This window comes from Triturus cristatus, chromosome 6 (genome assembly GCF_964204655.1).
Source record: "Triturus cristatus chromosome 6, aTriCri1.1, whole genome shotgun sequence".
NCBI lineage: Eukaryota > Metazoa > Chordata > Amphibia > Caudata > Salamandridae > Triturus > Triturus cristatus.
This window is the reverse complement of record NC_140589.1, coordinates 1,649,464,281-1,649,492,001: the sequence shown is the minus strand read 5'-3', so window position 1 is coordinate 1,649,492,001 and position 27,721 is coordinate 1,649,464,281. Positions and strand designations below refer to the sequence as shown.

The window sequence follows — 27,721 nt, the reverse complement described above, 5'->3', positions numbered from 1 at the left end:
TCAGGAGCTTGTCTCTGAAGGAAAACTCATCTCCAATACCTCTATCCGTTGTGCATTAGATTCAGCAGATACCTCTGCTAGGGGGATCAATACTAGTATCTTCCTGCCCATGCCTTGTTTGCATATCTGGCTTGAAGCCAGAAATACAACAAAGCCTATTAAATGTCCCTTTCAACAGAGAACATCTTTTCAGTCTCCAGGTTGATCTGGCCCTGGAAAAAATGAAGGATATGGAGACTGCCAGATTTATAGGTGTACTTCAGACACCTAGTCCTCGTGGCTCCTTTCGCCGTTCCACCTACTGAGTGGGTTTGGAAACCACCTCCTCCGATGCCTCTACCTCATACCAACATGGCTAGGGCCACCACTCCTCTCCGAGAGGATACTGTAGAGGCTCCTACAGGGGCAACAATGCTAAAGGTAGAGGCAAAGGTGTTCCCCACAAAGTGCCACACCCAAATCAAAATAATGACTTCCTTCCCCTGTCCCCCGCACATTCAACACATGCTTGGGAGTCAATTACAGAATTTTCTGTCCACATGAGAATTGATAGCATCAGACCAGTGGGTGTTGGACATTATTCGATATGCTTATTGTCTGGTGTTCATTACCACACCACCAAACATTCCACCTTGCACTCACAGGCTCTCTCTGGAACACCTTATCACTACTCAAAGTTCAAACTCTCTTGCTCAAAGGAGATATTTAGAACCTGTCTACAACAGCAGAGGTCAGGAGTATACTCCCTGTACTTCCTAATCCCCAAAAAGGACTAATCTTTACAGCCAATATTAAATCTGTGGCCCTTAAATCATTACATCCGGTCATATCCTTTCCATATGGTCACTTTCCAAGACATGATCCCACTTCTCTTGTAAGGTGAACTTCTGTTAGCCCCAAACTTAAAGGATGCTTACTTTCACATTTGAATACATCCAGCACATCACAAATACCTAAGATGTTTGATAGCAGGCAACATTACCAATGCAAAGTCCTCCCGTTCGGAGTGACTACTGCACCTCAAATCACCAAATGCCTAGCAGTGGTAGTAGCACATTTACACAGACTAAACATCCATGTCTTTCTGTATCTCGACTGACTTATCAAAGCTAGCACTCTTCCTCTGTGCCAACAACACACTCAAAATGCCATAGGTCTGCTCCATCAAATAGACTTCACCATCAATTTCCAAAAACCTCATCTTTAGCCTTTACAAGTTCAACTGTATCTGGGGAACACACAGGTGGGATTAGCCAATCCCATTCAGGAAGAATAAAAAATTTCCAAACGGAAATACCACGTTTCCAATCAAGTCCGCAGTTAAGTCAGAACTGTCATGCGCCGACTGGTTATATTGGTGTCCTGCATCGCCATAGTGCCACAAACATCGCTACACATTCACACACTGCAGGAATGTCTAGTACAACAGTGGTCTCAGTCACAAGGTCAATTAGAGGATTTGGTGTTGATAGACCGCCATACTCCTTGCTGTCTGTAGTGGACGAACACAAACAACTTGTTAAAAGGGTTGCCTTTCCTCAACTCTGTTCCCTACATCCTCCTGATAACAGACACCTCACTGACAGGCTGGGGTGCTCACTGACAGAATCTCACAGCCCAGGGTCTCTGGGACACCTAACACCAGGTTATTCACTTCAACTATAAACAAAAAAATTTTTTTATGGGGGGTCCAAGGGAAAAAGATTTACTGACCCTCTGGTTTCCAATCCCTTTACCTTAAATGCAATAACAAACAAAAACCAGGGTCAAAATAAAGGAGCCTGTACCGTGTGCATAAGCATCTTAAGAAATCAGGAAAAAGCCAAGAAGTGAACAAAATCATTAATAATGAATCCCATCAGCCACTAAAAGTAGCGTACATCATTTAGGATTCAACCATACATTCGCCTCCAATGCAAGAGGACTAAGTAATGCATGAACAGAGAAGAAGAATTAAGTTCAAATCTTCAGATCTTACATGATGTCGCTAACGTGCATTTAGATAGGGTCGATGGTGGTTAAGCAGTGCAAAAATCAAAATCAGTGAGTAGAAATATTAAAAACATCCCTGGTTTTTGTTTGTTATTGTATTCACTTCAACTACCTAGCGCTTCAATAGTAATAGCGCTGCAGATTCCAGAGACTGGCTCGCAAGGGGATCCTGTTGGGGAGGGTCTGATGGGCTCCCCATGAGGAACCAAGAACTGAGATAGGAATATAGGACTAACCCTGTGACAATGGAATGGGGGGTCAAGAGGAGTACCGGGACCAAGAGGTAATGTCCCCCGATCGTCCTGAATCAAGATGCGAAGGAACGGATGCTGTTACTATATTAAGGTGAACAGGGGTTCGGACACACTGGCTGCAGTGGGAGGGGGGAGGGTGTTTGATTGTGATGGCTTATTGTAAATTATACGACTTGTATTGGTAATTTAAGGCATTTAAGAATCTAACACCCTGTATTATTGTAGAACTCGTGAGCCCATTGGGAAGATTATCGAGGAGAGGATAATACTGTATTAACATTGTTACACAATAGTGGCTTAGTAAGGAAGACCATGAGGATGCTGGGATTGATAATGTGCTGAGAGTTATGGAAGTTGATCATTGCTGTAAATTGGCCATGTGTTGATTTGTAACTTAATAAAAAATAGATTAAAAAAAAAAAATAACTACCTTGTGCTTCAAGCTTTTCACCTAGCAGTGAAAGTGTTCCTGCCTCAAGGTTGCCTTAGTCTCGATGGACAATATGACAACCATGTACTATATGCAAATATAGGGGGGCACGTTCTTTACAGTTATTACGCCTATCTTAGACCATTTGGCATTGGGCTCGACATCATAACATTCATCTGTTAGTGGAACACCTCCCTGGAAGAGGCAAAGATTTTGCCGACATTCTCAGCAGATTGCAGCAACAGGTCCACGAGTGGGAACTCCACCTATGAGTCCTCCTCCCTTACTTTCACAACTGGGGATTTCCAGAAATAGATCTGTTCGCAACCACGCACAACGCAAAATGCCCAAACTTCGCCTCCAGGTTCCCACTCTCCAAAGCCAATCCTCTATGGATAAATTGGCCAGGGATATTTGCCTATGCTTTCTTGCCTCTCCCTCTTCTTCCATTTCTGGTTTGGAAGCTTAGGCAAACATCTATGACGCTCACACTAGTGTCTCCCACATGGGACTGAAAGCCCTTGTTCACAACACTGTAGAACTATCAGTAGTTCCTCACTAAAAGGTTCCCCTCAAGGCTGACCTTCTCATTACGAACCATGGTGAAATTAGGCACCCAAATCTCAAGCAACTCACCTAGCATTTTGGCTCCTTTGGTCATAGAATTTGGTTATCGCAGTCTCACACCTGAATGTATGAGCACTCTCAAAGAATCTCACAGGCCTACTACTAGAGCGTGCTATGCAGCTAAATGGAAAATATTGGTCTATTACTGCCATAATAACAGTATCAATCCATTTAATTCTACAATATAAAACATTGCCGGCTATCTTCTGCATATACAGCTCTCTAGCCATGCATTTACATTCATAAGGTTACATCTGGATGCAGTGGCTGCCTATCTGCAAAATAGATAACATCTGTCTTTGTTCAAAGTACCAGTCATCAAAGCCTTTATGGAAGGGCTCAAGAGTGATTCCACACCGGGTTCCACCTGCACTTACCTTGAATCTAACCATTGTTCTCACAAGACTTAGGGGCCCACCATTTGAACCGCTACATAACTTCTCCCTTCAATTTCTATCTTGGAAGGTCGCTTTTTTAATTGCCATCACTTCACTCAGATGTATTAGTAAACTCCAGGCACTAACCTTAGAAGGGCTTTTCTTCCAGCTCCACAAAGATAGGGTGGTCCTTCGGACCACCCCAAAATTCCTTCCAAAAGTTATCACAATACCACCTTAATCAATCAGTTGACTTATCTGTGTTCTTTCCTCAACAAGACTGTTGCTGAAAGGGCTCTCCATACATGAGATGTTAAGCGCACCCTTATTTACTACATTGATAGAACTAAGACTTTCTCAAAACCAATCAGCTTTGTTGCTTTTTCGCCCCCTCATAAGGGAAAGCCCATATCCAAATTAGGCATTGTCAGGTGGTTAGTTAAATGCATTCACACATTACATTAAACCTACACCCCCTAGAGCACGTTCTACTCACATGAAGGGGGCTTCTACGGCTTTCCTGGGCAATCCCACTAGCTGGATCTACACCACACAATTTCATTATCCATTTTTGTGCGGATGTTCTAGCATGCCAACAAGCTAATGTAGGTCATGCAGTGCTATGTACACTCTTTCAAACAACTTAACACCCACAGGTTAGCCACCGCTGTTGGAGGGCACTACTATACAGTTTATGCAAAGAATATGTATCTACAGCCAGGCATGCCTCAAACGGATTATGTTACTTACCTGAAAGCATCTGTTCTTGGCATGTTGTGCTGTAGATTCACATGCGCCCACCCTCCTTTCAGGACACCTGTGTCCATTACCGTTCCTTTACCTTTTCATATGCATAGACCTCTATTTACTTACACTTACTTCACACTACATTCTCACCTGCCTGCGATAAAACAATCTAACAATAGAGTCGATGCCCATGCACATCGCCAAGAAGAGGAGTCACTCTACCTCTACCTCGTGACTCAAAAGACCTCTTTGAAGAAAAACAACTTGCACATATCCAGACACAACACTAGATGGCAGGAGTATGCAAAGCATGTGAATCTACAGTACCACATGCCAAGAACCGATGCTTACAGGGTACTATTTTCGAGCAACATCTCATGCATCCCGGTAAGGTACCTCACACACTGTGGGACAGGGTGGCAGCCATCTTGCCAGCTGTCCCAGAAGAACTTGGGCTGACACTACTGTGCATTATCTTAGATGGTCAAAATGCTGTAAAGTCTACGGTTTGCTTAGGTCTGGACACAACCAACTGTCTGAAAAGGGCAGTCACAGCCAGCGTGGTACTTTGGTAGTGTGCTTGGATTCACTCCACTGGGTTTTCATCAGTTGTTTAGCACTCCCTCATGGGCATGCCCTTTGATGGCTCAAAATTGTGTGGGGTAAAGACTGACTTAGCTTAGAGACATTTAAGAGAGCAAGATCATCTACCTCTATGTGGGCCTAGCTCTGCTTGCTCAGCAGTTCCCCTAACATCCCTTTTGAAGCTTCGGTAGGGAATATCCGGAGAGGCAGTATCAATTTGTGCCTCAGTACTAAGATGCCTCACAGTCCTTTCAGGGTAGAGGCCAGGGAGCAGACCAAGAGCGTACAGGTCCCCATGGGCAAGTACTAGACAAACTCCAGCACCCCTCCTCCTGCTGCCTCAAAAACGCTTTCATTTGTCCTTGGGGGCACACCATCGCCCAGTATGAGGTAGAATCACCTTTCACATTCACTGATGGAGGAGTATCACCTTAGACCAATGGGTACTCCAGATCATGGAGCTCGGATACTCTCTACCTGTCCTATCCAATGACACCTACAACACAACATCTTCCAGAAGACCACTTGTTCATACTCCAAGGACAAGTTCAGAGAATTTTGGCCAAGTGAGCTATAGAGAAGGTGCTTTCAAAAGAGATCAAGACTGGTGAATACTCTGTTATTTCCTAGTGCTGAAAATTGAAGGATGGCCTCCATCCTATCCTAGCTCTGTACCCTTTGAACTCCCGAAGAACAAGTTCATGATGCTCACTCTGACCCAAGTTGTCTACCATGGAACCAGGCAACTGGATTACAGCACTGGATTTACAGGACACATGTTTTAAAATTCTCGTCCTACAGTCCCTCCGACCAGCTGTTTTAGGTGGGCCAAGAGCATTTTCACTTCCCCATGCTTCCTTTTGGCCTCACCAGGGCACCTCAGATGTTCACAAAGGTAATTGTGGCAGATGCATCCCACCAGCGGAGTTTGGGAATACCATCTTCCCATATTGACTACTGGAGGTGGGCTCAACCCAGGCAGCCGTAAACCACCTCCTGATGACGACCACACTGTTGCGGTTATTGGGCTTTTCCATCAGTCTCAGCTGAACTCCTTCACAAAGGCTTCCTTTCATTGGAGCCATTCTGGATACTGTGCTTTTCAGGGCTATCCCTCCGCCTCAATGAGTCTAGGACATTAAGGCTATGATCCATATGTTTCAACCGTTTCCCTGGGTCTCCGTGAGATCAGCTGTGAGGCGTCTTAGCCTCCTGCATGCTTCCTGTAGACCATGCCAGGTGACACACGTGGGCTCAACACGAAGGGGACTTGTCAGAGTCCATACACTTGTCGAAGGAGACTACAAAAGACCTGCAGTGGTAGCTGTTTGACCTCATTTAGATCAAAGGCAGACTCCTTACTCCATTGAACGGTTGTGACGAATGCATTGTTGCTGGGTTAGGGAAGCCATTTGACAGACTTGGAGATCAACGAGCAATGGTCTTGGTTGCAATCTCACATCCATATCCGCTTTCCTGAGTTAAGAGTGACTTGTTTGGCTCAGAAGATGTTGCTCCTGACCAACAAGGGTCAGAAGGTAGTGATTCTCACAGACAGCGTGACCAACATGTGGTCTTGCAACAAACCGGGCAGAGTAGGGTTGTGGGTCCTGTGCCAGGAGGCTCTGCTCCTCTGAGGTAATCTCACTGATTGCCCAGCACCTGGCAGGATCTTTAAATGGCAAGCAGACAAACGTAGTTGACGTTGCCTACCGGTTAATGAATAGCAATTACGTTTGGAGGTGGCACAGGGCATCTTCCACCAATTGGGAGTACTGTCTCGATCCATTCGCCACCAGAAAGAACTGTAGAAATTAAAACCTTTTTAGGGGTTCACTGATGCACCTGGTCCTTAAACCAACAAAGAAGAGATTGGCATGGAAGCTGGAATATCCAAATAATAATTTATTAACCTCACATGAGGGAGACTGCATCAATACAGTACCCTCAGGCCACAGTATTAGACAGTCTAAGGAGTAGAAAGATCAGGGACCTTATATATACATTTGTTGCATAGTCAGCATGAGACCAAGGGGAGGTACTGGCACATACAAGAATAGTTATTGACTAATATGGGTATACAATAATTGCTTGCTCAACAAAGTGGGAGGGGAGACTTTCTCCTTACATCAGTAAAAACAGCCTGACAGTTGTACACTAAGAGCAGGTGCATTCTGGCAGCTACAGGTCTTTCTGAGCATGTGCAAGGCTCTGGCTCAGTGCTGAAAGAGTTAACTAAAATAGATGACACAAGCAGAATACAAGGGCAGGCAATAGTGAAGAAGGAGAAAGCACATGGCGAGCATATAGCTAACCAAATGGCTGCCAAAAACAAAATGGTTTCAGCTGATGCTACCAGCCATTTCAGCTAGTTTCCACAGAACGTGCGGTGTCCAAAGTTTTGTTTTATGTGTTGGAGTTCCCAAAGCAATCCTCCCCTAGAGATGCCTTCCACCAGCATTGGGAGTCAGGAGTCCTATATGCCTTTCTTCCCCTTCCACTCATGCCCAGAGTGCTGAAAAAGATAAAGGGAGATCAGGCCAAAGTAATTCTAGTGGTCCCAGAGTGGGCAAGGAGAGTGTGGTACCCAGAACAGCTGGCCATGAGCATTTGTCTTCCGATCTGGCTGCCACTTCAGGAGGACCTCCTGTCGCAAAAGCAGGAGTGAGTCTTGCACCCAAGCCTTCACAACTACACCTCCATGTGTGGCGTTTCAGTGGTGAATGCGGTTTACTTTCAATCTTTCTCCCAAAGTAGTTGGTGTTATCTTGGCAGCCAAGTGTAAATCCACAAAATGTGTCTGTGCAAGGTGCTTGGATAAGTTTGTTGCTTGGTGTTTTTTCCATAACGTCCAACCCCTAAATACAGTTATCAGATGTTGTTCTATTTTGTTTGCTCCAAACCCTGCAAGGCCTTGCTGTTGCAACAGTTAAAGATTACCTTTCTGTCCTTTTGGCCTTCCTACGTTTACCTGATCTGCCATCTTTTCTCAAGTTACCTGTTGTGATGCTTTTCATTCAAGGGCTGATTCACATGTTGCCACCACTGTTTGTGATGCCGCAGTGGGTGTTAATTTGATACTCGGGTGTTTGAGGTGCACTCCCGCCGAACCCATTCAGTTGTGCTCTTCGTCTCCTAACTACTAAGACTGCTTTTCTCATTGCCATGAAATCAGCTAGGCAAGTGAGTGAACTCCAGGCTTTGTCAGTAATTACACCATATACCTGTTTTTTTCCCAGACAAGTTAGTGCTAAGGACAAAATTGGCATTCCTGCCCAGGGTTGTCACACCCTTCGACATAGGGCAATCATCACCTTGCTAGCTTTCTATGTGACGGCCAGTCCCTCAAATAAGAAAGAGTGTCTCCACCGCCTTGGACCTAAGAGGGCAGTTATTTTATTTTGCGTCTTATAAATCGCATAGATACCCCAAAGGGTTTCCCGGCACAGGCCCCAAGTAGAGACATGCATCCCCTAATCTGAAATTAAAAAGTTTGCTTCTGTAAAGACTGAACCAGAAAATACGGACAGAATGACCAACTGTTTTTCGGTTTCTCTAATGCTAAGAAAGGCACCGTGGTGCAGAAGAGAATTATTTCTAAATGGATTGTGTTAAGCATCAAGATCTGCTATAGGCTGGCCAAGAAACAGCCCGCAAAATGCATGCACTCTCAATCCACCTCAGCGAAGGTTGCTGCCACTGCGTTGGTGTGCCAGTCTTGGACATTTGCCAAGCTGCGACATATGTTCACTGAGCATTACTGCCTGAACACCCAGGTTTGGCAGAATGGGCACTTCGCCAAACCGTTCCTGCTGGATTTCTTGGTCTGAGCCATTTCACAGACTCGACACCGGAGAAGGTGTACTGCTTTGGGATCTATTCATAAGATGCAGAATCTGCAGTTAAAGGTCTCTATCAGAAGTACAAGTTACTTACCTTCGATAATGCCTTTTCTGGTAGACTGTCTAACCCCCAGATTCCTCACTGACCCGCCCACCTCCCTGTGCTGTGGAAATATTTCAACCAGTCCCATAATTAGATGCCTAATCTAACGGTCGGCACACTGTCCAATCTAATTTCCACAGCACTGTGTCTGACAGCGTGGACAGAAATCCGAAAAACTTACAACAATGTGTGGAGGTGGCGCATGTATGGGGGCCCAAAGTCGCATATGGGGCGGGACAGATCTGACGTTGCGCCGTATAGTACCACCTTGCGACATGCAAGGGAATTGGTACATAAGTTTCCGTATCTAGTCTGGCGCCTGGGGAAAGTCATAAGGTAAGGAATCTGTGGATAGTCTCTACCAGAAAAGGTATAACCAAAGTTAAGTAACTTGTTCTTTAGGATAGATATGTGAAGATGATGATGAGGAAGTAATGCTGTGATTATTTAGCAATTAAATGGTCTTCCTGACAGTCCTTATGGCCCACCCCGTGTTTCTGAATGTCTTGCTTTAAATTTGAACAAGTGAGCTTTGCTAGTCAACATAGAAGTGTAGTTTTATGCAGTCTCACGGTAGACGCCTGCCAAAGAAGAGCCTAATTTCCTTTGTGAGTAGTTGTGGAGTGGAGAGCCTGCCTTTTAAACTGCTCACATCTCCTGTTCTCCTAGGACTAGAATGAGAATGATTAAACTGGGAGTGACCAGATTCGAGGCAGTCTTTTACTTTTCACTGTATCAATGGACCTTATCCATAGTGGCATCCCTGGATTTTGACAAACAATTGCCTTTTTGTTGTGGCTATGAAGTGTCAATAATTAATTGCCATGTTGTTAGTCTCAGCTCATATTATTTCTAGAAGGAAGGAGTTATGTGGTGCCTTGTAGCTGAAATGTGTTGGGTTTCTTTCAGGGTATTTTCCAGTTCCTGTTTTGTCTTCATAATCAATGTCTTGCAAACCCTTTAATTTACTTATTTTCATGTTTATAGGGGGAAATGCAGTGTTGCTCTTCTGAATGAGACGGAATCAGTCTTATCATATCTCGATAGAGAGGTAAGATATTACCATTGTTCTGCTCAATAAAAATAAGTAACCAATCTTGAAATATACCGTGCTCGTAAACTGCACTTTCAAAAGGAACTCAGGTTGTGTATTTCTAGAAAGCAATGGTTTTTCTTTTTTAGGTCGAGCAATAGTGATGACCTGTTGTAGCTCTCTGTGGGGCTTTGGCAAACTCCCCCATTGCCATTGGCTGTTGGCTGCAGCATTCCGAAATGCTGGCTTCTTATTTGTCCATTTCTGACAAAGTCCCTCTTTTTGTTTGTTTAGTTCTCATTCTGGCAATTTCACTCTGAGAACATTTTAGTTGGCCATCACACAGTACAGAATGTGAGAGCCTCTCTTCCGTCCTCCCATCTGGATATACATTGCTTTTTATTGTAATTTTAAATAGCGCAAACTCGACTCTAGGTCTAGGTGACCCAGAATTTTCTCTCATTGAGGGAGCTTTTGGTCCCACTCCACTGAACCTTGCCTGGCAGGCTTCTTTTATGAAGGCAGGTTTCCAGTCCCTGGTTTCCTTAGAGAAGGGCAGCAGTATTTCCACTACTGGGTTACCACCAAACCAGCCTTATGGATCTGGGAAAATCAACAAACCACAGATATTTCTGAAAACTACCAATACCAGAAGGTGTGACTTGCATGAACCTGTGACTACATTGCCCACAAATATTACATATTGTTAATAAAAGTACAGTTACCCCATATTTAATATACTGGTAAACTTTCAAATTTACTGACCGTGATAGGAGTCTTACCAATCTTCAATGCCACAGTCCCCTTGATAAGTGTTACCCTACATATGTGGGGTGAGCATACCGCACGGCCAATACATTTCTAAAAACGTATGTTATGTTTATGATATGTTAACTGCTCTTTAGGCATTCTTTTTTTTTTTTACAAACAGGCATGAGGATGTCTGCAGCATCTGTCTCTGGGTTGCTCAGCCCAGCACAATGGGCAGCCTGCTGACCCTAGGCTCACTAAAAATAGAGACCAGGGATGTATGACTTGCCTGAATTGCACCAACTTGTCTTTTGCTCTGTAAATTTTAAATTATCGAGAAAAAACACTATTCCAACACATTTATGGATGATTATTGTTAGAAATGAATTGCACCCAGGCCTGTCTAGAGCCACCACTCTAGTCAGGGTAAGCTAGATACATACTAAAGGAGAACCTCTGATCACCCTCTGGTAGCTTGGCACAGAGCAGGCTTATCTTAACAGGCAATCTGTCAAGTATTTGTGCAAGGTACGTGATCATCTGATAGAGCTATCTAGCTGTAGATTCCTTATCTTAAAATCAGATACCCAAGCAATACCATCCTTGGAAGGGGGGCTGCAAACTGACCTCACCAATGATCCCCAAACAGAAGCCTGTCCAAAAGACAGAAACGGACCAAACTATCCAAAAAATGGTAGGTGAAGCAAAGATGCTAACAAAAAGGACTGATCTCCAAGAAAGACTATGGGAAGCGAACAGTCCAGCCCGAACTGCCAGGCCTGGTCCTCCCAATGTTTGTTTCCGGTCCAGGGAGGACCTGGCTTGGCAGTTCGGGCTGGACTGTTCCCATGAGGCACAGGGTCAAGACTGATTTGCATATGGCCAGGTCTAAACTGGGGTGGCATGGTGAGCAAAAGAATGATGGTTTAACCCAGATCTCTTGACTGGGGGTGAATGTTTTGATTTGTTCTGCATTCCGTCCATCAATTGTGTGTCTTTCGCTTTCTCGCCCTAAGTGCGCCAGGAATGCCCAGACGTGGGTCTTGGGCTCACTGTGCCACTGGAATCAAGCTATACTGGCTGAAGAAGGGTGAAACCCCGAAACCGGTCCTAGGATGCTTGTTTCCGGTCCAGGGAGGACCTGGCTTGACAGTTGGGGCTGGACTGTTCCCATGAGGCACAGGGTCAAGACTGATTTGCATATGGCCATGTCTAAACTGGGGTGGCATGGTGAGCAAAAGAATGATGGATTTAACCCAGATCTCTCGACTGGGGGTGAATGTTTTGATTTGTTCTGCATTCCGTCCATCAATTGTGTGTCTTTTACTTTTAGAAAGTGGGCATTTGCTTGCTTAACCGCTCTGTGCCTCTGCCTGTCTGCAGAATCCATGTCTGGGTTGGTAGATAGTTGGGCTCTCATGCATTCACTCTAGACAGTCACCCGAGAGTGCTGAAGTGTGCCTTGCATATTATGATGGGCCATCACTAGGCTGATGGGACTTCCTGAGTTAGTGGTTGGAGGAGTTATCACTGACACCTCAATAGGGCTGCGTGTGTTCTCACACAAAGCTGTCTCCACCTCCTGTAGTGTTTTTGGAACCAGGTCAGGGAAAGGCAGGGTCAAGTAGAAGTATTGGACCTTTGATGTAGAACATGTGTTCTTAATAATTTAATTTCTCTCCATTTGTGGCTTTCAAATATAACCCAGTGTGCAAGACAGGACACATTTTGCTAAATTCCCTCTAAATCACATAATAATGTGAAACTCCAAATACAGAGTTTTACAAATAACCGCGATTCTAAAACTTATAATCTTGGGCACATTAAAAAAAAAAAAAACTAAGTTTCTTTTCATAACCATATTTCTTTCATTAGATTTTATTATATGAATTGATATATGGTTAGTGCACAATAAAAAATCATTATATGATGAACCTCAGTTGGTGGCTCCAAATGTTGCGTGCTTGTCACAAATACTCTGTTCCTATCACGAGAATAGTCTTATTGATGTAACGGTATATTGCTCTTGTAAAGCGGCCATGGGGGGGGGGGGGGTGGTAGATGATAACCTAGTCGCCTATTTCTGTTTATCACTACTTATTTTCATTAATTTGTGATTTCAGCATTTTGTTTCTACACTAATGCCCCCTTGCTGTTTTCAGAATTTTGTCTCCTTTTCAGAAATTTCAGCCACGGGTTTCACACCTGTTTCCACCACAAACTGCAATTAGGTAGAAATCACAAAAATAGGAAGAATTGACTAAGACTTGGCTAATTGCAAAAGGTGCTGTAATAATAGTATGCCTGTTCCTTAAAGCTGGAAAGGGGATGATTGTTGCACATCAAGCAGTTTGCAGTTTTTGAAAAAAATTGGTTTATTTTCTTGCATAGTACTTCTTTCCAGTTTTTCCAAACACCCATTTTGGTACATTTTGATTATTTTGTTTCTTCCCTCCTGGAAAATCCATAACCACTGGGTACTTTTGAAAGTTCCTACATGTGGTGAAAAAATACACAAAATCTGGCCTAGATCATTTTTGTGGAAAACACATTATGAAGGCTAAGGCGCCAACAGCCTCAAACATCAAACAAGTGCTCAGCACTGAGGAACGGGGGAAAGGTAAAGCAGTTAATAGTTAAAACCATCCTGTTTGCGTTTTCAAAATTCTCACTTATGGAAGCCTCTAAATAATGTGCAGCCAGTTATTTGTAGATGGGAGCCATAACATACTAAAAGGAAAGAAAGTTCAGAAGAAAAGTTAGGCTTACTCAGTAATGGCTGCCAGTTTACAGGAATCTTTTTTTTACCGCTCTAATGTTGTCACAGTCATCTTAAACTAGAACTATCCGTTTAAACAACTTTTTAGATGACTGTGATTCTTTTGCTCTGAATCCGCAATATAGATTTTCCTTACTGGTTTCGTTTGGACTACGTGAACTTTTTGGTAGCCTTCCTGCATCAATGCGGCTGGTTTGATAATCTTTGTCATGTCCTTGTAAAATTATGGCTAAACAAACTACTTTGCACTTTATTCTGTTTTGTGCACTTTATAAAATCCCAAGATCTAAACGTTTGTTGTCATTGTTAGGGCACACCGCCCTCGTTCTTATAGAGAACGTTTTAGCCATCTGTATTTGTTGAATTCTATTGATATCTGTTCTGTCAAATGATATAAGAGGGGCTCTGGTAATTAGAAAGCGGCATGGATAAAATAGTTTTTAGGAGGCATAGTCCAGGTATCTACTATTTTCCTTTATAACACATTTATAACTGATTTAATTCTATTTGTTTATTTATTTATTTTGGACTTTGTGCTTTTATGATTTGCTTATTAAATCGAATATAGCTTATTTGATGATGCCTGTAATTCTGATTTTTTGGGTGTAACATGTTTACTGTTGACAGTCAAGTTTCGAATGTTTTGCACAGTGAATGCTCTTCATTAATATTTCAGCACAAATGAAGTATTTACTTGGAGGAGCATGTTTGAGGTCATATAGGTGATATCTAGCTATGTTATTTGCTACAGAGCTTAATCCGTTTTAATAATGAATGTTGGAATAAACACCAATATATGTATATTATGTTAACCACTGATACATGTATACAGTATGTATTTATGCCTCCATATTTTATTTGTGATTCAGGATACATTTTTTTATTCACTGGTGTACGATCCCTCACTGAAAACGCTTTTAGCAGACAAGGGGGAAATTAGAGTCGGACCTCGATATCAAGCGGATGTACCAGAGACGCTACTAGAAGGTAACAATGTTCACTATTCTTGAGTTAAACTAAGTAATTGGCATTTGCTAGTACTCATTCTTAGTGTTTTATTTAATTTCTTGAAGGTCATTACATCCACAAAACATTATTCAATTAGAAGGGATAATTTTTTTTAATCTTGAGTAAATACCATTTGTAAAACTAACTTGTATTTCACTCGAAGATAATGTATTGCCCATCAGCTTTCTCAAGTGTGATCAAAGAAAAACAGAAAAAATATGAAAACACTGAAACGACTCTTATAGTCAGTGTGCAGCACTTGTGCATTGGACAGACCTTATTGCAAACTTGCACATAAATTCAAGATTTAACATTTCATTGATCCACTATTCCGGATAACCTAACCGGACATTTTCGGTCTTAATAAAATTGCTCACTGTCTAACCCAGATTTGGACTGGTTTACTGTATTTCCCAACGAAACGCTGCTGTTGCAGGTTAGTTATTTACGTTTTAGTTACTCTTTATGTAACAGTTTACTGCCATCTTGAGGGAAATAAAAGAGATATCTTGAGGGCAGTGAGAGTAATAGAAATGAGCAGCCATGTGTAATGGGAAAGATAAAAGAAAAGTAAAAAGTGACTTTTGGATGGAGTGGTATTTTCAGAGACACTTATCTCACCAGACCATGCTTGGATGAAGGAAATGTGTGAGAAAATTAATCCGGAGGAGCAGGATAGTGACGAATATACATAGGTGGCATTCAGAGATATCCTCTAGAATGCTGGAGCCACCATCTTCCCCACCTCTACAGTATCCCCCTTTTGCTTCCTCTCTAATAGATACAGTCACATGCTCACAGTTGAACTTAAAGCTGAAGCAAGTGAGAGCCAGCTGGCTGCTAACATCCCTAGATGTTCAGGATTCTGTGAAGGACAGAGGAAACCTAGTGAGAGGATGGGCCCTCAAAAGATTGCCAATGTTTTGGCCACACCATTCTCCTGGTCTAAAGCAACTTGAACTTCCTTCTGCGTGTTCACAACCTCATCCTAGAATGCCTAACTGCTCTCCTGACACGTCTCTGCTTTTAGCCAAATTAACTGATGAAGTACATGCTTCGGCACCAGACACACAACCCTTATTGTTGTCCCAGCATTTCTGTATCGACGGCATGAAAGAGGAGTTTACCAAACCTTTGCCTCATGATTAGCATTCTACTGGCGTAATTGAGGGGGAATTTTGATTTGCAATACAACACAAACAAAATATTTTCTTGGTCATACAGGGCTTGCCAAAGTGGGTATACAAGTTTGCAAACGAATAAGTGGGGAGTAGGTTTTAATAGGAAGATATCAATGTTGACCATGAAGGAGTCTAGCTGTCCGGTTCATAGTGTTTCAAGGCCCTGCATAAACCAATAGGCAATCTCTTGTTGGTTGTCACAAGTCAGCAGTTGTGCTGTCTGAAGAATAACACATTTTTCTTTTCTTTTTTTAGATACCTTGCAAAGTGTTTTTTACATGTTCTGTTGCCCTGAAACATTCAAAATGTTTTATTTTTTGTAAACACATGTTATTATTTTTGTTCCAGACGTATCAATGCTCAAGACAGTGGTGTACATGAAGTCCAATATTATGACATCACTACGTGAAAATATCCACAGGAATTGGCCATTGTTGCCATCGACATGTTTGATATTCCCTTCCTCTATCCACGTTATCCATGAGTCTCACAACTATAAGTTCTAATTTTGTCGTCCAAGGTTTTGGGTTGCCTACCCCCTTGATCTAAGAGGATGCCCCTAAATAGGCACTAGTCTCCCCATATTTTACCATGCTTCTGTGGGTAACCTCTTGCTGCATAAATTGGTATTTCCAGACTCCTGCTGCAGTACAAACCTCTCTTTCAGCCCTCTAAAGGGAGGGGGAGGGGGGGTGGGGGGTTTGCATTTTTCCAGTTTTTGGCTATATCTCTTTGCAAAAACTAAACCCATCCACAGCAGTATTGCTTGGTATCTGTTCTAGTCCAGGTCAACATTCACATGCGGTAGGGCTAATCTGTAGCTCCTTGGGATACTCCAGCCCAAAACCCACCCCATGCATGCAAGCACTCCCTCCCAAAAGGGCACCAATCGCCCAAAGGACCAAACACTATGTAACCAGTCACCTCTCTTTGTACCAAATCTCAGGCAGTTTGGTGTGCCTATCGCTCCCATTTTCCATAGCCTGTCCCTAATACACTCTGTGTAGGTATTTTAGCTGAATAAGTCAGAACTGCGATGGCCGCCTTTCGGAGGGAGGGACTGGGTGTCAGAGAAGGGCCTCATTGCAGATCAAGACAGGACATTGCCCAGTTTGGCGATGCATATGATGTCCCAGGGCCACAAATCCTGCTACTTTTTTCAGTATGGTCCCAGACTAAAGGAATGTCTTCCCAGTCAGTTGCCCCTGCAATCATAAAGCACCATTTGCGTCTTTCCAGACATGGAGCACAATCTTAGCAGCTGGAGGGAGAGAGACTACAGTTGGGGCCCCCTAAACAGAAGCTGTAGGAGTGTGGCACACTCCATGGCCCACTTTTTGCATGCGAACGCTGGGTCTCCCATGGAGTCAACCACCATTTGTTAATGATGATTTGATGAGAGGCTCTGTCATAGGATCCAAGGTCTGGTGTGCTATGCCACCATCAAAAGGCGATTTGTTGCGGGTAGCCATATCTAACCGCAGTGGTTGGTGGTGCCATAAGAATTTGCTCAACGTCTCCTCTAGTTTCCTGAAGAAATCATGTGTTAGGGTAAGTTTTGGGGTTGATATAGAAGAAGGGGCAGAAGCATCATTTTGTAAATTGCTGATCTACCCAGGAGTGACAGTGGGAGGGTCTCCCAGAACTTCAAGTTGCGCTTGAGGCGATCTAGCTGGGGTTGTAGGTTTCTGTTCTATGGCATTTGCTGGTCATCATCCATCACATAGACACTCAAATATTGAAAGCCTCCGGTGGTTGTTTGCGGGCTTCCCGCCCACTTTACAGCTGCATTCAGGCATTTTATGGGGTAAACTGAGGATTTGGTCATGTTAATCGCGAGGTCAGAAAAAGTTGCCAAGGATTTGGGGGGCTCTAGGTCTGGTCTCTTGTGGTTCATCTAACAAAATGAGGACATCATCTGCATAATACGATATCCTATCTGCTTCCCCTGGATTTCATTCCAGTCCCCTGACTAGAGCGTCTACTCTCATCCACGCTACCAGCAGTTCGATTGCAATGGTGAAGAGTAGGGATCACAGAGGACAGCCCTGTCTCCTTCCTCTGCACCCTGGGAATGACCTGAAGAGGGTCACACTTGTGCTGCTAGGTCTTTGTACAGTAGTTGGACTCTCTTGAGAAACTTGTGGCCAACATTTAACTTAGCAAGCAAATGAAATGCGTATTCACAGTTGTAAAAAATTAAGATCTTGTGGAAGTTGTGTGGTATATATTGTGCCTGGCAGCATGTTATTGCATAAAGTCCACTTGATCTGGGTGTACCAGGGAGCGTAAGACCTCAAGCAGTCGGGGGGCCAGTACCTTGGCCCATAGTTTCACTTTGATATTTAGAAGTAAGATGGCGCCATTTGAGGAGAAGCAAGCCGGGGGGCAGCCAGGTTTGAGGAGTACCACAATCTTCGCTAGCTTGAGGTCAGGGAGAGCTGTCCCATCTCTTGGGCTTCTTGAAAGACTGCGGACAGGTGTTCTAAAAGTTGGGTCTTATAAGTTTTGAAAAACTCCTTAAGGAACCTGTTGGAGCCCAGTGTCTTTCCTGTCTGCATCTGTCCCAGGGCCTCCGGCTGTTCCTCCCCAGTCAGCTCCTCTTCGAGCCGTTGCCTGTCCTCCCGTGTGAGGGGCCACTTGGAGAGGAAGGTCACAAATCCCTGTAAAGCGGCTATATCTGAAGCTTCTGTGGAGGAGTACAGGTTTGTGTAATAGGATGCGATGCAGTTCACTATACTTGTCTGTTCTTCTATTTGTTCCCCTCAGAGTCTAAGACATAGGTGATTGTCTCTCCACAGGAGGAGGCCAAGCAGAGCCAGTGTAAGGTTCTGCTTGACTTGTCTCCCCATCGGTAGATATGGCTGCATGGCCAGCCATGTCGTTCTCGCCTCGGTCAGGAAGGAGGGTTTGTTGGAGGACGTGTTTCGTGTGTAGTGAGTCCCTGAGAGCCGCCACTCCCGTTCTAGTCGAAAAATGTGTGCCTCTAATTGCAGCACTTTTGCTCTTGTTATTGGTGTCTTTCCTCTGTGGCTAATGATGTCACCTGAAGCAAGGCTTTCAATGCTTCCCAGATCATAGTCGCTGATGTGACTAAGCCTGTGTTCTCTGTCAGGTTACGTTTAAGGGCCTTGGTTATGATTGCCCTCTTCTCCATGTCTTGCAGCCACCACAAGCCCAGGTGCCATACCTGCCCCTTCATCCCCCCTCCCTCTACGGGCCCAACCCCAGTTGCATCTCAACCTGTGAGTGGTGTGACAGCCCTCTAGTGTGCATGTGTGTCCCCACTAGCCCGGGTGTCTTGATGTTTAGCAGGAGTAGGTAATGAAGCCAAGAGAACTTCCTGTGCGGCGCCGGGTCACAAGTCGGGGGTAGACGCAGTTGGACAGCATCCACCCAATATTTTCATAGAGTGGAAGCCGTCCACCCTGCCAAGAACTTGGTCCCGCTGTATAATATAATGAACTCGTCATGGTGTAATTTTCAGTCACGGGGATACCTTCAGCAGTGCCTGCTAGTTGTCAGGCTGCGACGGGGCTATTTCAGACTCCAGCTGGGCCATAACCAAGGCCGAACTTATGGGGTGATTTGGCCTCCTTTTGTTAGAGTATCCAGCTTGGGGAGCTGCCTGTAGCCTTACACCTGGATGTAAAGGCAGTGGAAGGGAAACAAATCATACAGCTTGTTAGCACTTCACAGGTTCTTTAAGAGAGGCACTGTATGAATGTCAAATGGTTTGATCTGTCCCAGTACAAAATAACAAGTTAAATACCAGTAATTAAAACCCAAAAATATTATAGTGCTATTCATCCCAATGCAGGGCGTCGGAGCGCTTTAAATAGCATGTACACATTATATTAACAATAAAGCATACAATTTTGTAAATCTATGTACAGGATATGTTACATTAGAAAGTGAGGTTGCAAGGTGTAGGAGTCACATATCATCCATTCATAGACCACTGTTCTATATGAGCAGGATTATACGCAACTGCAATTAACAAAAGGATCTCTGTGTTAAAAGCAGTAACCCTCTTACCTATCGACATAAAATAAAAATCTGTTATCTGCATTTTTCATGATGTTCTTTTGTAGGAGACGCATTAAACATGTGTGTCAAAATTGGGACTACACAAAACCCAGATCTTTCTAGCAAATGTCTTCACCACCAGAGTTATCTTACCATTATTACTATTCCCTCAGATTTAATGGGAACACAAAGATCTCTGCTGCAGGCGTCATAACCCCATAAGATATTTTTAAATTCAGACTTTGCAACCAATTAAGGAGAACATATTTACTGTCCTGTTTCTCTATGATGCAAATTTGTTTGTGGCAGAGTTTTAAAAAATAAATGGGTAAGTGGAGGCCCAAATTTTGCTTCGGAGTTGCTTCACTTTTCTGGCACAACCCTGACGCAAAACCTATTTTGGGGTCAAAATCCCATTTGTGTGGCTTTGTATAAAAAAATAATATTAAAATGCAGCACATTGTCCTGCCTTTCGTTACCATGTGTCATGTAGGCATTACAAGTGGTGCTTGGGCGTTCACGTGCATCCACCCATGTATTTTGATTTGAACCTCTATGTACAAAAACTGATGAGTCTACTTGGGGTGGCGTAAGAAGCAGAAATATTGCCCATGCACAAGCCATGTAATTCCTACCCAACACACAGTAACTAACACTAGGCAACACAATGTTTTTTTGTATTTGGTTTTACAAAGCCACGCAAAATATATCCAGAGATTTCCTCTTTGCATGTGTGCTGCAGCATAAATGCAAAGAAGAAATACTGAGGAGAAATATAGTTCGCCTTCACAACCGCATGCTGCTCTAGGGCGATAGCCCTCTCACCTCACCACGGTACCCTCCTAGCGTATGGGGTTCTTAACAGCGCACACAGGTAAACTGCACCTTCAGGTCTCAGCATTGCGCAGGGCGACAGCCCTCAATCATCTCCGTGGCCACCACCTGGCACACTGATGTCATGGGCTGCACACAGGTTTTCTGCACTTTGTGCAATTCAGCTACTAAATGGACATCTCTTTATTTCTCCTATTTCACATCAATGGTTAATGTTTTGCCTTAAATTCTTGGTGCATGAGGTTAGAGTGGCTGGCCAGCAGAAGCTGCATGAAAGTCAAGGGCATCCTGTAGGTGGCCTTTATTCTTATTATAAATGGTGCAACATTACAGTCTGTTAAATCAAACACAAGTGAGAGATTTCCCTAGGATCACACACTTCGGCCAAGCTGGGAAGCCAGGTTTTTTGCTTTCACATTGTTCATTTAATCCATTAGATGGACATCTCCATATTTCTACTGTTTTACTTCAAAGGTTAATGCTTTGTTTTTAATACTTGGCACATGAGGTTGCATCGTGGGTGGCAGGCAGGTGCTGCAAATGCATTTTTCACTTCAAATCCCGTACATAATCCCCTTTGCTCCTCCAGGAGGATCTGAATCCCTCTCACCACAACAACAAATTCCAAATATTAAAAATAAAATGTTTTATTTACAAATTCCAGTCGCTAAATGTTGATGAGCAATTTTTCTTGAAAGGAAGACAAGCTGTTTTTTTTGTAGCTGTGGAAATTCGAGAGCACTGGATATGGCTGTGTTAAATTTTGCCACGTTGTTACCCTGCCAGGGTGGTGGTGGTCTTGTTTGTTGCCCTTCTCACACTTACCTCCTGAAGCGATGCTACAAAGTTTGCAACGTACTGTATAATAACACAATAACACAGGTTAGCTTTGTTGTTATAATGCTCTTAGGTCTGGGAAATTGATGTAATTCAGTTATGCCATGTATAAAATAAAAGATCCGTGTACTTAGGGCTGGCTCCCATGAGTTTACAGTAAATAGCTGAGCCGACAGGTCAGTGTTACTGTAAACAATAGGTCAAGTAGGCCGTCTCCAGTGAACCATTTTGGTAGTGTAACATGTCTAGGATATGTCAAGTTCATATTAGTGAGCGCAGTCAATTGTAGATTCTAATTACTGGCCGTAGCTTGTTTTGTGTCTCGCTGTTCCTACATCTCCCCACTTGCTTAGTTCTTCTATTTAAACTTTCAAATATTTCCTTGTGAAGGCCACTGTGTTCTTCAAAGTGCTAGTTGGGACTTGATTGCATGTGCCTTTTTCTTTTCAGTTAACTTTGTCACCATTTCCTTCTCATCTGTGCATACTGGGTGGCTCACGCTTGCTTTGATGTGGAGCTGTTACATACCTCTTACTGTGAAATTTATGGTCCAGTCTTTGTGAGGGAATTCTGGTTTTACTGATTCCAGGTTGAGCGGTCAGGTTGCGCTGGTGAATGGGAGGGTGGTTTGGATATAGTTATGCCAACCATAAGAACATGAGATGTCTGCTGCTTAGTGTGGAGGTGACATTTGCAGGAGGGGGGAGCAGTGCGTTGTTTGTAAAAACATAGATGCAGAACCCTTAACGTTTTCTTAGGGTCCTATGCTGAATGACAAGGTTGCTTATTCTTGCGTTTCTTTTTTCAACATATTTTCTGCCTTCAGCATTGTTTACCTATCTCTTTCTCCTCTCTTCTCTTTTTGCTTTCTGTCTTGCTTTGGGTCAGGGTCTGTTGGTGAAAAATGAGCCTCAATCTCCCACAATGAGTGCAGGTTCCCACCACAGACACATTAAGCGGGCAGAGTAAGCATATTTTGCATAGGAGAACGGTGTCGCTTCTTGAGAGCACAGGCAGCTAAAGCAATCACATCTACATGGTATTGTGCTGCATATGGAATACTGTGTGTGGTGGGGTAGGCTGGCTGCAGAGTTAGTCTTTTCAGTCCTTGGTTAAAGGAAGCTTTACTCTGACAAAAAGCAACTTTGTTTTATGTGCAGCTTACAAAAGTCTTCTGCCTAAAGTCTTTAGGTGTATACTCTTGGTGCTCTCAAATATGCTTATGATAGACTCGCTAAACATATGTATGAGGTCTTAAGAGCTGATGTCACTTCCTATGATGCCACATGCGTTGTCACATGCTAACCTGGTTAGTCCCCCCACTTTTTGTTTTTTTGTTAGGACTTCTTCCCTTTTGTGAGTACCTGAGTAGAAAGTGTAGCACCATTCCTGGAGATGTAGGGCCTTCCAGATGTTCGTTAAGCCCAATACCTTGATGAAGCTTGCCAAGGGAGTGGGGCTGCATGTTGCACTCCCACTGTACCAGTCGATTCCTCACTCGACCACCCCATTTAGATAACCTCTGGTAACTGGGCCACCAGTGCTTCTATAATGGTAAAGTCCATTGTGAGCGATTTGGGGGGGGGAGGGGGGGGCGTACACACTGAACAGGGATATTGGTTGATATTATAGGAGGCCTGTTAGAGGGAGTAGATATGTAGCTCTATCACACCACACCTGTGTGACCTTTAGGGGTATGTGGTTATGAACTAAAATTGCCTCTCCTCTGGATTTCCAAGAGAAACCTGCGTTGAGTATCGGAGAATCGTATTCGGGCCAAGAAAGGGCACTTGTTCCCCACCAGGTGGATCTCCTGTAGGAGAAGGATGTGTGCTGACATTTGTCTGGGTGCTTGTAGTACAATCCCTCACTTCACCTTGTCCAGCAGACCATTAATGTTGCATGTCCGAATGAGTGCATGGCCCTAGGGTTAGGTGTTCATTTGGTCAGCCACGTAAGGGCATACTAGTTGAGAACATGTGTCAGGGAGGGTCTGGGTTTTACCCTGTGTCAGGTGAAGACTTAGTGTGCTTATTATGTCTGGCAATAATGCGAACAATTTAAACCCAAAAAAACTCCTGTCTCCCGAAACTTCAAGAACTTGAAGTATCTGCTGCTGCATCAACTGAGGAATAATTGCCAACTGGGAAATTAAGCTCCAACTCTATTTCTGCATACCATGCTTTGACCAGCAAGCCCCATAACCCAATCCTAACTTGACAGACAAAAAGAAGGGGTGGGTGACTGCTGCACTTTGTATATTCCCTTTAGACAGCCATAAACACAGTAAGGGTGGGTGTGACAGGGAACTCATCTGCATTCTGATAGCTCTTCCTTGGCAGGAAGTGTTGGGGTAGCGGACACACCTGAATAGGCAGTGTCCTGTTTGCCACACTGTTAGAAATTAGATTTCTGGTTGGCTAACGCTTGTGCGAAAGCCAGGCAGAAACCACCACTCTAGTAAAGGCAAGGGAGTTACACACCGAAGATAACCCCTGCTCACCCCCTTGGTAGCCTGGCTCGAGCAGTAAGGCTTATCCCGAGGCAATGTGTAATGCGTTTTGTAACACACACTCACACAGCAGCAACACACTAGGCACACCACAAAAGGAACTCCATATAAAAATAGCCTTTGTATTGTCATAAACACATTAGATAAGTAATCACACAATATAAACTGTGCCAACTGGCACTAGGCAGTATTTACTGGGGACTATTTACACTTTACAGGGCCAATATGGCCACTGTCAAAACCATCACAAAGCACCAATTGTAAATGTAGCACAAATAGTAAATGTAGAGCACAACCAGTAACTACTGGTAAAATAATGACCTAAGCATTGGAAACCACCTAACATATCTTTGCATGACATTAGGCATAAAACACATTACGCACTAGGCCCCACCAGTATAAACATGGTATGCAATTACCTCCTAAGCATAAATCATATTCAGGCAGGACTCACATGAGGCCTATAGATTACATAAATCACATTATCATAGGGCCTACCTTAGAAACTGACCCCAGGCCAACCTGGCTTTCCACTGGGGCTCCAATGCCCTTTGTCCAAATAGTCAGGGCTGGGCTGCTAGTGCAGCAAACTCCAAAGGGGTGCCAAACACTGGCCTAAACGTAGCAGCTGCCCACTAATTGCTGAGCAGCTGTGAAAATGAGCATGGGCACCAGCGTGTCCCCTGAACCCCTCTCTGGGACACTAAATGAAAAGATGGCCCACACGTTGCAGCTGCCGGTATCTGCTGCGCAGCTGTGGTGACAATAAACTTCCCTGGCACTCTGTGCCTCTGGCGCCCAAAGCAATGCCCCACAAGCAATGGGGACAGGCACTGGGCACATGGGAGTCCCACTCTGGGACACTGAAACTCGCTATGCCCCAAATGTTGCATTTGCCCACTTTCACGCAGGGCAACTGTAAAGAAGTTTTGGCAACACTGGAAAAGCACGGGCCTCTCGGGGGCCCTGCTCTGGGCTCCTTGAACAACAATCGCCCCCTACGGTGGAGATAAGCCCGCAGCTGCCCGCGAATGCGGGGCAGCTGAAAACAGACACTTCTCAGCTTGAGCCCCCACTCACCGGGGCTGGCAGGACTCTTCGGGTCTCCCTCTGGACTCCTGTCTGCAGGACTCTGCCGCTTCTGGTCCCGGAAGGCTTCGTGGAGCCCCCCTTCAATTGGGCTCCTCTGGACAGCGGGCAGGGCTCTCCGAGCACACGAGAGTCCCGCACCGGCTTGCCGGTTTCTTGTTCCTGCACCGGGACGTCCTGGGAGGCAGGGTAAGCTCCCGTCCTCCCTTTCCTCACCGGCCGGCAACTTCCTCTTCGTCACGCGGCCCTGTCCACAACCAGGCAGGGCCTCCTTGCTTCTGGGTCGCATTGGCAGTGGCCCGGCAACGTTTCTCCACTGGTATCAGGCCGGCGGCGGTGATCTTTTTCACTTGGAGGCGATTTCACGCATAAAGCAGGGTGGGCACCCACCACAAGAATAAAGACAATCGCGGGGTGGGCTCCCGCCAACGAGCACCACAATTAACTTCAGATGCGGCAATAACGCGAGTGGCACCCGCTCGAGAGACAACCGCGGGGTGGGCTCCCGCTTCCCTCCTGAGCACGGGGGAATCCCTACGCTGGTGATTCTCTCTTTACTGCAGTTCAGCGCTGCAGGCACGCACTCCTCTCCCTTTGTGGCAGATGCGGGGTGGGCTCCCGCCAGAAGGCACGAATTGGCGCTAGGGCAAAGTCTTCAGTCCTCTTCCCAATGCAGGTAAAAGCGCGCCCAGAGGTCAAGTCCAACAGTCCAGGGAAAAGCCCTTCAGGAGAAAGGGGGCAAAGGCTGGGCCCAGGCAGGCCAGCTCACAGGGCCCTCCAGCAGGGAGGCAGTCCCTAGTGGCGGTTCCTCCTGGAGCCCAGCAGCAGCAGCAGGCCCCCCCTCAAGTCAGGAATAGCACACAAGAACAATTTCATGGGGTCACAGCCCCTTCTTTTATACACCCTTTTCCTTTGTGTCACAGCACAGGGCTTGGGAAACCACATACAACTGGTTTGGGGAAGCTTTAGAGCACTTTGTTTTGCTCAGCTCCTCTCTCCTTTGTCAGTGCAGGGCAGAGCTATCAGACGCACCACAGGAGGTGGAGCCAGCATTGTGGAGGGAAGGTACAGCCCTATTCAGGTCCCAGGTGCAACTCCTCTCTCCCATCTAGATGCAGGTCTCTATTCAGCCTGCGCTGACTCACCCTGTCTCCTGGAATTTCCCAGCCCATGTCACTCAAAAGCAAGACCTGCAATTCACATCAGGCAGGCAGACGCATAGTACACCGAAATGCCAACTTCTAAAAGTGGCATTTCTAAAATAGCCACAATAAATCTGCACACACCATTGCGCAGCATTTATTAATACCATTTCACACATACCAGACTTGACCACGCTGTGCTTCTCCTAACAGGAATTACCACTGACACACTCATTCTCAATGCATTCCTATGGGGGGGTAGGCCAATCTCACCGCAAGCACTCAGAGCATGCACTTTACACTGGGCCACAGTGCTAAAGTGCGCAGAGGCCAAAAACTACCAATATCAGGTCACAGAAAAGGCAAACAGTTGGGGGCTGAACCTGCCAAAAGTCCAGCACACACAAAGGGCTGATTACCCTCTATTAATAGGCTGGAGCAGGGCTGGGAAGAAAGGGGACCTGTGCGCTTCAAGGGCCTGCTTTAAGTCACCCTATTTCAAAGGCACAGCTGAGTATAAGTACTGGGACTCTGACCCTACCAAGCCAGGAGTAAAGACTGCAGTGCTACAAGGATTGTCACTCTGCATGACTGCTGCTCTGGAAGACCTGCTTTGCAGTGCTGCCCTGCTGATCTCTGCCCTGCTGAGGTCAAGGACTTGGCCCATGAGTACCAATGAGTTGAGTAGCAATAAACAGCTATAAGTCAGTGCCAAGATACCCTTGGGTGAACGTGTGATTTACAAATACAGATGTTATGCTGTTATGTATGTTATCTCACTTGAACCTAGAGTGACTCCACAGGCTTGCTGGCTTGCCCCTTTTTCTGAAGTCTCAGGGCCAACAAGGATTTCCTTCAACTCTACAGCAGCACCTGGACTCTGGCTTTTGTGAGTGCTGGCCTGCCAAGTGGGCCCTTGAAATGTGATATCTGAAAGAAACACGTAGTGATAGATTCCTTACCTTAGAATTACCCCCAGGCGTCAGATTGGATCCGGAAAGCTTTTGTCAGCAGTACCCCTGTGCGTCGGGAGGCGTGGTCGTGCGGCTCCGCGTGCGTTGTTGGCGTCATCTGCATCGAGGTGACGTCGCTGGAGCTACTTAGACGTGCACACGCGCGCTGACGTCAGTTCTTTCTTTTTCCGTGCCAGCAAGTGCAGGCCTGGGAAGTGCAAGTACCCCCAGTCATTTTTTTACTGAGTTTTTTCGAGGCATTTTGTCTCAATTTCTTCGAGTCGATCGACTCTTGGTATCGTAAGGATGCCCGGCTTCAAGAACTGCGGGGACTGTTACCGCATTCTGTCGGTGACGGACCCACACCGCGTGTGTCTCTACTGCCTGGGGCGCGACCAAGACTCCAATTCGTGTCCTGACTGCCAGGCCATTGTGCCGAAAACTTTTGCGAGAGCGGTCCCGAAAGTTGCTGGAAGTCCGGCAGTCGGCTCACTGCCGCTCAAGGTCCCTGTCCCGTGGGAGGTCGAAGAAGCGTTGTCGCTCCTCTACTTCCCCTTGCCCGACGCGACTGAGGGTGCGGGTGGTGCCACCCCGCGGCTCCGGCGGAGCCTGCGATG

At 45.1% G+C, this 27,721-nt stretch overlaps 1 protein-coding gene across 3 annotated transcripts in view; it reads left to right on the top strand.

Annotated features, from left to right (window-relative positions):
* Positions 1–27,721, top strand: part of MTA3 (metastasis associated 1 family member 3) — a 988,675-nt gene that overhangs the window by 260,637 nt on the left and 700,317 nt on the right. For all 3 annotated transcript variants that reach the window (XM_085612803.1, XM_085612804.1, XM_085612805.1), the window contains exons 5-6: positions 9,945–10,008; positions 14,389–14,506. In XM_085612803.1, the coding sequence (XP_085468929.1) occupies positions 9,945–10,008; positions 14,389–14,506 (182 nt within the window). The remainder of the gene's footprint in view (positions 1–9,944; positions 10,009–14,388; positions 14,507–27,721) is intronic.